Genomic DNA, 13,852 nt, shown 5'->3' with positions numbered 1-13,852 from the left:
TCCTGCTGTGCTAGTGATCCTTTTGTCCAGGGTACCGCACAATTGGTCTTTCAAAGAGCACCCAGATCTCTTTGGGGCATGGATAGAGGGTTAAGTTGGCTCCTATGGCAATGGGGCTGAGTGCCAGCAGGTCCAGCAAGACAAAGCCCCCAAGATGTAGAGCTGGGGGTGGAGCCCAGAGCAGGGAGCAGGTCTTGTGTGAGCTTTACTCAGCAAAAACAGCTGAAGCAACCAGCGAGGTTGTTTTACACATAGGTTTCTGCTGTCCTGAGGGCTTTACCAGGAAAAGGTGACCCACTTTGTTGATGCTGGGATGTGGCCAAGACCACAAGTCCCCACGGCACAAGGCCAGAGAATGCAGAGGGTTAGAATCACCTCTTCTGGCTTTCAAGCCTCAGAATGTTATGTTTTCTTTGGATGAATGAACACAAGCCTGGCAGGGACCTGCTGAGCTGCTGGGGCCAGGAGAGGAGGCAATGTCACAGTAAAACCAGTTTGGTTTGGAAACCAGAAACCAGCTGCATCCTGAGCAGCTTGGGAGATGCTTTGGGTCATGTCTTGGCATGCTGATGGATGAAGAAGCTGCCACTCAATGTCCCAGCTTGGATCTGTCCCAAGCTGGGAGCAATGGAGCCACTTCCAAAGCCAGCCTGGTGACAGGAGTCACCCACAGCTGTAAGTCACCTGGAGCTGACAGTGACCTGGTTGAAGTGTGGGGGGGAGGGGTGCTGGTGGGACCAGGGCTGGAGTGCAGGGCAACAGGGTGGTGTCCATTGCCAGTTGGATGTTCTGCCACATGTTTTTCCTCCTCCCCAGGATGCGGGAAGTGGACCTGGGCTGTGGGAAGGCTCTGCTCATCAAGGAGGGTGGTGAGTTCCATGCTGTGGGACACAAGTGTCCCCACTATGGGGCTCCACTGGTCAAAGGTCAGTCAACATCACATCCTCAGAGACTAACCAAGGGCATCAAAATGTGGGCAAAGACATCCTGACGTTCACCCAGCTGGGGATGGGGGAGTGCCATGCTTGGTGCTTGGCATCATCTTGGGGTCTCCTCACTGGGGCAGAGCCTGGACAGAAAGATGGGGTGCACAAACCTCCTGGGAGCACTTTGCCTCAGGTATGGGTTGCTGGTGACCCCATCTTGTCACTGCTGGTCACAGGGCTGGAGCTTCCTTGGGTGACTTTGGAGAGCAAATGGCACAGGCACCATTAAATTTGGCTCCTGTTTCATTCTCCAGCTGGAGATGAACCTCTCTTGGATGGTGTGAAGCACCTGCAGCTCACTGTCCCCACCCAAAGTCTGGTTTCCTGGAGCTTTTCATGTTGTTCTGTTTATTGATTCCCAGCCACACAGAGTTAAAAAAATATCTTAAAGAAAAAGAATAAATCACCTTCAAATTTTTCAGACAACTCAGTCTTAAAAAAACCCCATAAAACCAGAGCTCTGTATAAATCAGAAACCTGTTTGGGAGGGAAAGATAAACGTCTGAGGGTTGATGGGATCCCTTCTGTAGCAAAAAGAAATGTTGCTGGTGTCCCTGACTGACATGGGATGAGGGACAGTGGGTTCTCATCTCAGCACCTAAAACAGGTGTCCTGGCATGTTCTCAGCAGGGGCTTCAGGCAGAGTCTGAGTAAGGGCTGGATTGTAGTCACTGGTTCTGACCCAGTGTGGAAGCCAGCTCCTTCAGGCAGGGAGAGCCTACATCCAAGGTACCAGACTCTGAGATTGTCAGGAGGCATCTCATGGGCTTGGGCATGGCCCCTGCTGTCCCAGCCATGCACAGACTCCTTGCTTTGCCAGGGTCTGCTCTGGAATGTGCTTCCTCTAGGTAAGTGATGCTCTGCTTGAGGCTCTCCTTGAGGTGCTGTGGGGGCTGGTGGAAATGACTATGAGACCTGAAGACTGCAGCCCCAGGCCCTGCTGGAGAGTGAGATCCTGCTTCAGGCAGAGCAGCCAGCCTTGGAGCTGTGCTCAGAGGAGCTGGAAGGGCACTGGCAGCAGGGACATTTTAGAGGGCATCCCACATGCAGGATCCAGCTGGTAACTGGGTTCACTCTCAGTCCCAAATGGCTGGACCCATCCCACATGCAGGTTACTCCACATCAAGTAGCCAAGATGCTTTGGATCATCCAGGTCCACAATAGCTGCCATGTGTCTTGTAGGAGTGGTGCCACTTCTGGGTAAAGAAGGAGTGTCACAGGGACATGGTAGCAGAGTCTGATCTTTGAAGCTGCTCTGTGTGGAGCAGCACAGCCCTGCTCCCACAGGAGGTCCTGGGTCTGCAGCCTTCAGGAGGTCAGCCTTGTTCGGCAGTTGTAAAGAAGTCAAGGAGTCCATCATCACTATGACAGCAGGAGGGAGACCTGACCTCTGCCACCCCTGCCCTGGCCAGGTCACAGCAGCTTGAGATGCAGGCAGGGATGGGAGGCAGTGTCAGGCAGCACCAACTATGCTCTGCCCTGTGTCCTGCAGGGGTTTTGTCCAAAGGAAGAGTCCGCTGTCCCTGGCATGGAGCTTGCTTCAACATAAGTACAGGTGACATAGAGGACTTTCCCGGATTGGACAGCTTACCCAGGTTCCAGGTGAGACCTTTGTTCTTGCAGCAGCAGAAGAAATCACAGAATCCTAGACTGGTTTGGGTTGGAAGGGACCTTAAAGATCATCCATTCCCAATCCTCTGCTAGGGCCAGGGACTCCTCCCACCATACCAGGTTGCTCCAAGCCCCATCCAACCTGTCCTTGAACACTTCCATCCCCTGGTACTCCCAAGTCCTCCATAGCCTGTGTTCATACTGGGGGTAGCCCAGCCCAAGTATTGCTCCTGAGCTTCACATGAACACACTTCACCTGCCTGTTCAGGTCCCTGTGGATGGCATCCCATCGATGCCTCAGGTGTGTCAGCTGCACCACTCAGCCTGCTGTCATCCCCAGCATGGCTGCTGGCATTGGGATAAGTGTGCTCTCCACCACCAGTGCGCAGTTGATATGAGACTGAAATCGTCCCACAGCCTCGTGCTGGGACCAGCCCTGCCATGGCCTGAGCTGCTCTGGCAGGAGACCTGGTGAGATGGCTGCTCTGACCCTTGGTGGTTGCACAGAAGGGGTAATCACCCTCTGCATGTTGGAGGCACTTGCTGTCCTGCAAACTGCTGCTGTTCTCTCACCCACAGGTGAAGATTGAGAAGGAGAAGGTGTACATCCGAGCAAGCAAGCAGGTGAGGGGCCACTGGCATCCAAAAGTTGAGGCCTGTGCACATGGGGGTTAGGGGGAAATGCTGTTCCCTGTCCAGGGGAAGTGGTGTCTGCACAGATATATGAGCATCCAACATGGCAAACCAAAGGTCCACCTAGCCCAGTCCTTCATCGAGCAACATCCCAAAGTTCATACAAAAGCATGAGTGGAGCAGGGCAGAGGTGTTGTGTCCCCTCCTGCCTTGCCTGTGGTCCCCCAGTCTCCCCGTGGCTGCTGGACACCCTAGCTGGTGTGTCCATGGATTCAGAAGGCCTTGCCAGGTGTTTGCCCTGAACTTGTCCTGTGTTTCCGTAAGCTCACAGAAACTTCTAATTTACTTGGCCCATGGAAACAGGCCTCTTCCACCAACCTTTTAGCCTTGTTTGCTGGGTTTGAACGTGGCACAGCCATGACAGAGGTCATCTGTTCTTCCTCTTGAGCCCAGACATCAGCTCCTTTGGACATCAGAGGTACACAAGCTGTGCTCAGATGCAGGGTGAAGTTCCTGATGGGGCTTACGCATTTCCATCTCACTTGTTGGTTGCAGAATTGCACAGGGACACACCTGGGCTGCTTTTTCTAGATTTTTTTCCAAGCTCTGTGTACCTTTGCAGAAGATGATGAATTTCTTTTTCTTTTGTATCTTGTAAGGGGGCAGTGCAGTGTTTGGTGGAAAGGTATTTGGATGAGCATGTTTGTAGTCCTTGTTGGGTACAAGGGTGCAGTTGTTCTCTTGCTCTCCAAGCTGTTCTGTGACAATAGTGTAGTTTTGTCTGTTCTTGCCTGGCCTCCCAGGTTAAAGCTGCGATAATGACTTTTCTTCTTGGTGGTGGTGGCGTAGGCTCTTCAGACACAGAGGAGGACAAAGATGATGGCAAAGTGCATCTCCTTGAGCAACTACAACCTGAGCAGTACCAACGTGCTCATCATTGGTGCAGGTACCTGGGGGCATGTTGCTGGGCTTGCCGTATGTCTCCCCTCCTGGGCAGGGTGTCTGTGTGCCAGACACCTTCTGTCACCCCTCCTGTGTCCCTCCCTGTGTGAAGGGCCAGACCAGAGGGTCTTCCTGAGCCTATTTGTCCTACATGCTAATTATCCAAAGGTGCCTAGTGCCTCTGAGCTTTGTGGTTCCCTGTCACAGGCCACTCTTAATGGTGCCCTGAACCCTCGTCCCTTTGCACCCTCCCATCAGTAACCCAATTTCCACAACTGTTACATAGAAAGTCCTCTCAGGTGTCCCTGTGATGTGGATACACCTTTCCCTCCTGGAGCCTGCATGTCTCTGTCTCATCCCATTGCAGCTGCCTGCAGCTCCAAAGTTCTCATCTCAAGGTGCTCCTCTGAAGATAAATTCTTCCATCTTCCCAGAAAATATAAAATTTCTTCATGAAACATCAGAACTGCTGATCTATGTTTTTTATCTCTTGTTCCAGCTCCATGTATGTCATGCAATTGTTGTAGAATTTTTTTGTGATGGTGTGAATTTAATCCACTGGGTTCACCTATTCTGGAATGGGTTGGATGCAAGGCTGGACCATGTTATGGTGAAGGGAAGAGGACACGGTGTTGGACCTGGAGCTGGGAGGGAACAGCTGCTTCTGGCACATGGGTTGTTCTGAATTGATTACATCTCTCAGGTCACCAGGTCCAAGCTATGGAAATGGGGAACATGCTGCCATCTCCTCCTGCCATCTGAGTTGCAAGCTGCAGCCTGAGCAGAGGGAAAATCCAGCCTGGCTGGCTTGTCCCTTCCGGCTGGGCAACATTTTTCCCTTCCCTGTGTCCCTGCTGTTGACCGAAAGGCAGGGTATGACGCTGCTGGTCCTTGAGGTCAGCTGAGCTGTCCTGGTGTGCAGCAGGGCTGAACAGTCATCAAAATCCTCAGCAAGGTCATCCTACAGGAGTTGTTGCCCATTGCTGAAGGAATTTTCTCAGGCTTAACCAGCTAAATTAACAGGTCTATAAAAGATGAAGGTCTTATTCTAGTGAACAGGAAAGGTTTCAAAGCTGGGGTAGTAAGGAAGAAGTGTTAGGAAGAGATTACCCATCCAGCCCTGCTTCAAGGACCAAGACCCAGCCATGCCCAGCAGATCTGAGGGCAAGTGACCCCAGCCCCTTGCTCATGTGAGGGTCATGTTGGCACCAGGGCAGCATCAGTGCTGGTTCAGCATGTTCTAGGCAGTGGGTATGGGATGTCCACCCGCCTGTCTCTTCCACTTCCTCCCACCTCGATCAACAGGTGTGCTTTGTCCAGATCCCTATAATTTCATTGGTATTACAGAATCTGTGGCCCTTGTAACACTCATAATTGAGTGAAACTTCCTGGGTTGAGAAGAGACTCAGGACTTCTCACCTGAGCTCTCAAGGCTCACCAATTTGGCTAGGGAAGATGAGGCATGCCAGGGGAGGTTTAGATTGGATATTAGGAAGTTTCTTCACCCAAAGGGCTGTCAGGCCCTGGCCCAGGCTGCCTAGGGCAGCGGTGGAGTCGCCATCCCTGGAGGGATTGAAAATCGTGTGGATGTGGTGCTGAGGGACATGGTTTAGTGGTGGCCTTGGCAGTGCTGGGTTAATGGTTGGACTCAATGATCTTAAAGGTCTTTTCCAACCAACACGATTCACTGCCCACCAGGCTGTCTGGCTGCAGGGGGGGACAGCACACCACAGTGCAGCTTTTTTGTTTGATTTAGCCTTTTTTTCTATATTTACAAACTAACAAACCTTCAAAGACCATCCACTACAGTGATGGTCCACAACCAGCCCTTCAGGACAGGAGGGCTCCCAACCCTCTGCATCCAGTTGTGAATCCACCAGGAGCTGAGATGTGCTGGACCCTTCTCTGACCAGGGCAGTGCAAGGGGCTGGGCATACCTGAGCCTAGGGAGGTGTGTAGGCATTGACAGCACCCCTCAGATGGGCTCCTGGTTGGTTTGAGTTTAGAGACAGAAAAGTCCTGCAGAGGATTCATGTCCTGCCTGGTGCAGGAATTGCATGCTGACCAGCCTCCTGCAGAAACTCTTTGGCTTGGGGCAGGCCCTGAAGGAAGGCCAGGGCTAGTGGAGATGGTGATTTTGGAGTCAGCCTCAGCGGGGTTTTGGAGCACAAGGACTTTCACATGTCCAATACACACGACTGGCACTGGTCTTCTCCCTTAGGGGCAGCTGGACTGGTCTGTGCAGAGACCTTACGCCAGGAGGGTTTCTCAGACAGGATCGTGATGTGCACCATGGACAGACACTTGCCCTACGACAGACCAAAGCTCAGTAAGGTTTGTATCACTTTGGCAATGTCATATTCTTCCCCAGTTTCAAAATTTGCCCTAGGACCTTTCCCCACTCTTATTCATTGCATGTTTCTTCTTCCTTATTCATGTCTGTTTTCCCTTGAATTTTCTTTCCTGTCAGTGACTGGAATAAGAAACTCAGAAGAGGAGTTGTTCAAACTCTGGCCAAAGAGTACTGCAGCACATCAACTAGCATATAGAATCATAGTCATAGAATGGTTTGGGTTGGAAGGGACCTGGAAGATCATCTAGTTCCAACCCCCCTGCATTGAGCAGGGACACCTCCCACCAGCCTAGGCTGCTCCAAGCCCCATCCAACCTGACTTCAACACTTCCAGGGATGGGGCAGCCACAGCTTCTCTGGCCAACCTGTTCCAGTGTCTCACCAAAAAATTTCTCTCTAACATCTAATCTAAATCTTCCCTCTTCCACTTTAAAACCATTATCTCTTGTCCTGTTACTCCCTGCCCTTGTCTAAACTCCCTCCCCAGCTTTCCTGTAGTCCTTCAGATACTGCAAGGCCACTATAAGGTCTCCCTGGAGCCTTCTCTTCTCCAGGCTGAACAGCCCCAACTCCCTGAGCCTGTCTTATAAGAGAGCTGCTCCAGCCCTTGGATCATCTTCATGGCCCTCTTTTTCTTCAGAGGACTAGCAATAGCTGTCCTGCCCAGCTCATGCCCGAATGGATCTTATTATTATAATTCCAGATGAAAATATTTGGGGCAATGAAATGAGGCATGTGAAGAAATGTTACTTTCTAGCAATTTTTGTATTAGTGCGTGATTCTTACTGCCCATGATCCATGGCATCATTAGTTGTTTGTTACCATTACAGCTTTCAAACTTGATCACAGAGCAAAGGTCACTTTTTCTGGCACACATCCCATTTTTCATTCCAATTTGTAGGCATGAGATGATCTAATCCTATCTTTTATTACTGGTGCCTGAGCCTTACTTGATATCAGCCAGCCACTCATGTTGGGCAGCAGCATTTCATCTTGAAGCTTGGAGATAACATAAGAGCAGGTGGAATGGGTGTTGCCCTTTCTGTAAGGGATGCTTGTCCATGGGTCTGTCACTCTGAAATCACAGCATCAGCTCTGCTTCCAGCCCCAAGGCAAAAAAAGCAGGCAAATATGTATGTGACTTCTGGAGAGCCCTGTGCTGGGCACCAGTGAGGTCACATGTCAAATTCTGAGGTCAGTTCTGTGTCCCTCACAACACAAAAGATATTGAGGGGCTGGAGTGTGTCTAGAGAAGGGCATCAGAGCTGGGGAAGGGACTGGAGCACAAGTCTGGTGAGGGGCAGCTGAGGGAGCTGGGGATGTCCAGCCTGGAGACAAGGAGATGAGGGGAGACCTGCTGGCTCTGCAACTGCCTGAGAGGAGGTTGGAGCCAGGGGGGGTCGGGCTCTTTTCCCAAGGAGCAAGTGACAAGACAAGAGGAAACAGCTTCAAGTTGCCTAAGAGAGGTTCAGATTGGATACTGGGGACAATTTCTTCTTGGAAAGGGTTTTCAGGCTCTGGCCCAGGCTGCCCAGGGCAGAGGTGGTGTCACCATCCCTGGAGAGGTTGAAAAGCCCTGTAGATGCGGTGCTGAGGGACATGGTTTATCATAGAATTGTAGGGGTTGGAAGGGACCTCTGAAGATCATCGAGTCCAACCCCCCTACTGCAGCAGGAACATCTAGGATGGGATCACACAGGAACATGTCCCAACAGGTCTTTAAAGTCTCCAGAGAAGGAGACTCCATAAACTCTCAGGGCAGCCTGTCCCAGGGCTCCATCAGCCTCACAGAAAAGAAGTTTCTCCTCATGTTGAGGTGGAACTTCCTGTGTTGTCACTTGGTGCCGTTTCCCCTTGTCCTGTCATAGGCACCACTGAACAGAGACTGGCCCATTCTTGACACCCACCCTGCAGATATTTGTAGACATTAATCAGGCCCTCTCTTAGTCTTTTTTTCTCAAGACTGAACAGCCCCAGGTCCCTTAGCCCTTCCTTGTATGACAGATGTTCCAGTCCCTTCATCATCCATTGGACTCTTCCCAGCATATCGCTGTCTGCCTTCAACTGGAGAGCCCAGAACTGGACACAATGCTCCAGATGTGGTCTTGCAAGAGCAGAGTAGAGGGGGAGGAGAACCTCCCTTGACCTGCTGGCCACACTGTTCTTAATACATCCCAAGATACTAATGGCTTTCTTGGCTACAAGGCCACATTGCTATCCCATGGATAACTTGTTGTCCAACAGGACCTCAAGGTCCTTCTCCATGGGGCTGTTTTCCAGCAGGCCAACCCCTAATATGTATCAGTGCATGGTGTTTTTTCTCCCAAGGTGCAGGACTCTACACTTATTCTTGTTGAACCTCACTAGGTTCCTCTTTGCCCTGCTCTCCAGCCTGTCTAAATCTCACTGAATGGCTGCACAGCCTTCAGGTGGATCAGCCAATCCTCCCAGCTTCATATCATCAAACAAAATTCACATCAGCAGACTTGCTGAGGACACACTCCACCCCTCATCCAGGTCATTGATGAAGATGTTGAATAAGTCTGGGCCCAGTATTAACCCCTGGGGGACACCACTAGTCACAGGTCTCCAACTGGACTCTGCACTGTTGATCACACCCCTTTGGGCTCTGTTGTTTATCCAGTCTTGATCCATCTTACTGTCCACTCTTCTTACTCACACCTCCTGAGCTTATTCACAAGGATGTTATGGGAGACAGTGTCAAAAGCCTTGCTGAAGTTGAGGAAGACACATCCACTGCGTTCCCTGTATCTATCCATTCTGTCACACCCTCAATGAAGGCCATCAGATTAGTCAGACATGATTTCCCCTTGGTGAATCCATGCTGGCTACTCCTGATAACCTTCTTGTCTTCCATGTGCTTAGAGATGACCTTCGGAATGAGCTGTTCCATCATCTTTCCAGGGATGGAGGTGAGGCTGACTGGTCTGTAGTTACCCAGGTCCTGTTTAGTGGTGGCCTTGGCAGTGCTGGGTTAATGATTTGACTTGATGATCTGAAAGGTCTTTCCAAAACCAACATGATTTGGTGATTCTATGATTTCTGTGCTTGGACAAGACCTGCTTGGGGTGAGGAGCAGATGGCTGAAATCTGCATCCAAGAGCCACTGAGGCTGTGGCTGGAGAGCCTGGGGAAGCTGGCAGTCTCCATCCCAGTCAGGCAGCTCTCCAAAACACTTTTCCTCACTGTGTGAGTCTCAGGCTTCCTTTTTCACTTCCCATTGAATAGTAAGAACATCTCAATTGCCAGGGATGTTATGTGAGGTTTGTTAAACCCTCCAGTAGACACCTATGGCTCCAGTTGCTTTTGGAAGGTATACAAAGCCCATGGAAAAGCAGACAGCATTTTGGGGAACAAGATAGGAAAAAATGAGTTTTTTCTGAATCTTACTGGGAATGGGACTAACCCTGGAAAGAGTCACTGGAGGAGGAGCATGTAAAGCTGTAAGCAGCAGACCTCTTGCCTCCTGAAGCTGCAGCCTTGCCCTTCCTCTGCCTTGCCTGTTATGGGTCTGTCCTGAGGTCCCATTTCACTTTTCCTCTGTTCCCTTTGGCCCATGACTTGCTCCCTGGTGTGCTGCAACATCTCCAATGCTGTCCCCAGAGCCCTGAGCAGCAGAAACCTGGTGGTGGCTGTGCCATGCCCCACACTGCCTTCCCTGCGCTCCATTCCTCAGTGTGACCAGACCCGCCTCTGGAAGCATTGGGCAGTAGAACCTGCAGGATGCTGCACCCACCTCAAGCCCTCAGATCTTATGAGCAGAGTGTTCTCTGGCGTCTCAGTGACAGAATGTCCTGCCGGGCTCAGCCCAGCCCCTGACCCAGCCACCTCTTGGAGGAAGGACCTTGTGCATCTGTCCTGGGGGCAGATCATGAAGCCCTTGACTCCTGCATCTCCTGTCCTTCTTGGGTCAAGACCCAGCATCATGCTTGTGTGGCATGGGTCAGTGCTTTGCTCTGTGGGACACGGCACATGTGGCCATGTTGGTCCCCACTCTGCTGCAGGCAGGGAGGGCTGGGGCACTTGGTGCTAAGCTTGTCCTCAGCCTATGTCTTTAGTTGCATCCACAGAGTTCGGAGGACAGGACAGGTCAACTCAGGCTCAAGTTTGAGCTGAGCCTTATGTTTAAAGGGGATGGAGGTCTCACCCAAGTGACCAGGGAAGGCTGGGAAGAGCAAGAACGAAGAATCTTGCAGCTAAAGTTAAGCAGTCATGGGCCACGTGCCCCTGCTTCAACTTATGAGGGAATTTCTGCTGTGTAACTTGGGTGCTTTTGAAGTGTTGATGCTCATTGTTCTTAGTGCTCTTTAGCTTCCACTTCCCCTGGCAACTGGTTGTTTTCCAAATAATGGGGCTTTTCTTTTGCTCCTATGACCTTGTGTGTGTTACGAGGAGCTGCAGCTAGAGCCACTTTGCAGACACTTGGATACGGCTGCTGTGGTCCTGCCTCAGCTGGACACCTTCACGCTGAGCAGCCAGAGCAGGAACCAGGCCCCAGCCCAGGATCTTTTGATGGCTTTTACTTGAGTAGGCTCTGATTCCAGCCCCTGTAGAACAACTCTGCTAACCCAAGCCATGAAGACTGCCTTCAGATTCCCTCTGCCTTGTGTCGGTAACAGGCATCTCTCTGCTTGCCTGTCCCACCCACAGCAGCTAACAGAAAAATGGCTTTATTTACAGTCCATGGATTCCCATCCAGAGCAGATCGCCCTGCGCCCCAAGGAGTTCTTCTGCACCTACGACATTGAAGTCCTGACAGAAATGCAGGTGAGCAGACTCCTGTGTGTACCTGTAGGTGCTGGCTTGTGAGGGCTGTGCCTAGGAGATGTGGCCACTGTCCCTGTTCTTGGCTCACTTGGTGCCATTGCCACAATGCTGGGTTTACCGCAGCCCCTGTTCTGTGCCCCAGGGTGCAGGTTGCCTGTGGGTGATTAAAACCAGTTCCTCCCGTGGCTGGAAGGGCCCGCTGCAAAATCTGTGGTGACATGTCCTACCTGCCATTTGCACGTGTCCTCACGTGGCTCTGGGGTGGCCTCTGATTAGGATGGTCAGCCTGCAAGCAGTGCAGACAGTGATGGTTTTAAACATTTCTCCCCCAGTATTTTATTTATACTTGGAGATCTTCAGGGATTTGTGAAAAGGCAGCTCAAAAGCTTTTTGGTCTGAGTTGACTAAGCTGTGGACAGGAACACAGGAGACACAAATCTCACAGAAAAATGGGGATGGGCTGGGAGCTAAGTGAATGTCTGGGATTTCAACCCTTAACATGATTCAGGAATAATTTCAGGTTGCAGCTGTGGATGTCAAGAATAAGGTAGCCATGTTCAAGGATGGATTTAAGATGGAATACAACAAGCTGCTGGTAGCAACTGGAAACACGTAAGCTATGAACATTGTAAGGATCAAGAGAAGCTATTTTATCTGAGAATGATAGGAGCTTGTGTCTGGCAATAAGGGGTCAAATATGGTCATTGAATTTGGACACTGAATTTGTTTGCAAGAGTGTTTGCAGAAACGACAAGGAACACCAACTTGAAACATCTATATCTGTCTCTATCTCTATCTCTATCTCTATTTCTATCTCTATCATCTCTCCATCTCCATCTCCATCTCCATCTCTAAATCTAATCTACATCTAATCTGTATCTCTATCCGTATCTAGATCTGGATCATGTATCTCTATATAAAATAATCATTCTAGTATTTAATCTGAATCTCCCCTCTTCCAGTTTAAAGCCATCAGCCCTTGTCCCATCACTCCATACCTCTGTAAAAAGTCCCTCCCCAGCTTTCCTGTAGGCCCTCTTCAGGTACTGGAAGGTGCTCTAAGTTCTCCCTGGAGCCTTCTCTTCTCTAGGCTGAACACCCCAAGTCTCCCATCCTGTCTCCAGAGCAGAGCTGCTCCAGCCCATTGAAGCACCTTCATGGTCTCCTCTGGACTGTCTCTAACAGCTCCGTGTCCTTCTTGTGTTGGGGTCCCCAGCATTGGACCCAGCCCTGCAGGGGGTTCTCACGTCTCACCAGAGCAGAGAGGGACAATCCCCTCCCTGACCCTGCTGGTCATGCTGCTGGGGATGCAGCCCAGGACATGGGTGATTTCTTGGCTGCCAGCGCATAGTGCCGGCTCACGTTGAGCTTCTCATCACCTGACACCCCAGTTCTGCACCTGGGATGGGGCAGCCCTGGTGATCAGTACAGACTAGGGAATGAGTGACTGGAGAGCAGTGCAGTGCAGAGGGACCTGGAGGTCCTGGTTGATGGCAACTGCAGATGAGCCAGCAGCGTGCCTGGCAGCCAGGAAGGCCAACCCTGTCCTGGGGTGCATCAAGCAGAGCATTGCCAGGTGGTCAAGGGAGGTGATTGTCCCACTCTGCTCTGCTCTGGTGTGGCCTCACCTTGAGCACTGCCTGCAGGTTTGGGCACCACGATATCAAAAGGACATCAAGTTATTGGAGAGTGTCCAAAGGAGACCCATGAGGATGGGGAAGGGTCTGGATGGGATGGCTTATGAGGAGCTGCTGAGGTCACTTGGGTTGTTCAGCCTGGAGGAGACTGAGGGGTGACCTCATTGCAGTCTGTGGTTCCTCACCAGGGGAAGAGATGGGGCAGGTCCTGATCTCTTCACTGCTGTGACCAGTGACAGGACGGGGGGAAATGGCAGGAAACTGAATCAGGGGAGGTTTAGGTTGGATATCAGGAATAGGTTTTTCACCCAGAGGGTGATTGAGCACTGGAACCAGCTCCTCAGGGCAGTGGTCACAGCACCAAGCCTGCCTGAGCTCAAGAAGCCTTTGGATGATGCTCTCAGGCACATGGTGTGATTCTTGTAGTGCCCTACACAGGGACAGGAGTTGGACTCGATGATCTGATGGGTCCCTTCCAACCCAGCATATTCTCTGATTCTATGGTTCTGTGATTCTACTAAGTCCTTCTCCTCAGGGTGGCTGCCAATCCATTCATGCTCAGCCCATGTTGGTGCCTATGGTGCTGCAGGACAGTCAGAACGGGCAGTCCTGTTGCAGCCCCATGGAGTGCTGGCAGCTGGTGCTGGGGCCTGCAGCCAAGATGCCTCTGCACCAGCCACCTAATCAGGTCCTAAAGAGGATTAAGCCTTTGGCAGGAATTTAAAAAATCCTTATGCACAAGCTCTGGGTCCACTTGTTAAGCTGCCGGAATTATTTAAGATTTTCTGTCCCATTTCCAGCTGTGAGGAGGGTGCTCAGGGGCCAGATATTTTAAAATATATGGGATGGGCTACAGAAAGTTCTCAGGGAGAGAACATGGTTAAACTGCTGCAGCACCAGCC

At 51.2% G+C, this 13,852-nt stretch overlaps 1 protein-coding gene across 2 annotated transcripts in view; it reads left to right on the top strand.

Annotated features, from left to right (window-relative positions):
• Positions 1-13,852, top strand: part of AIFM3 (apoptosis-inducing factor, mitochondrion-associated, 3) — a 40,443-nt gene that overhangs the window by 12,054 nt on the left and 14,537 nt on the right. For both annotated transcript variants that reach the window (XM_010006444.1, XM_010006436.1), the window contains exons 3-9: positions 817-926; positions 2,479-2,588; positions 3,177-3,221; positions 4,080-4,176; positions 6,394-6,506; positions 11,227-11,313; positions 11,834-11,925. In XM_010006444.1, the coding sequence (XP_010004746.1) occupies positions 817-926; positions 2,479-2,588; positions 3,177-3,221; positions 4,080-4,176; positions 6,394-6,506; positions 11,227-11,313; positions 11,834-11,925 (654 nt within the window). The remainder of the gene's footprint in view (positions 1-816; positions 927-2,478; positions 2,589-3,176; positions 3,222-4,079; positions 4,177-6,393; positions 6,507-11,226; positions 11,314-11,833; positions 11,926-13,852) is intronic.

This window comes from Chaetura pelagica, unplaced genomic scaffold (assembly GCF_000747805.2).
Source record: "Chaetura pelagica isolate M959 unplaced genomic scaffold, ChaPel_1.0 scaffold301, whole genome shotgun sequence".
Lineage (NCBI taxonomy): Eukaryota > Metazoa > Chordata > Aves > Apodiformes > Apodidae > Chaetura > Chaetura pelagica.
Note: the sequence above shows the minus strand (reverse complement) of the source record. Positions and strands in the feature narration are given on the sequence as shown.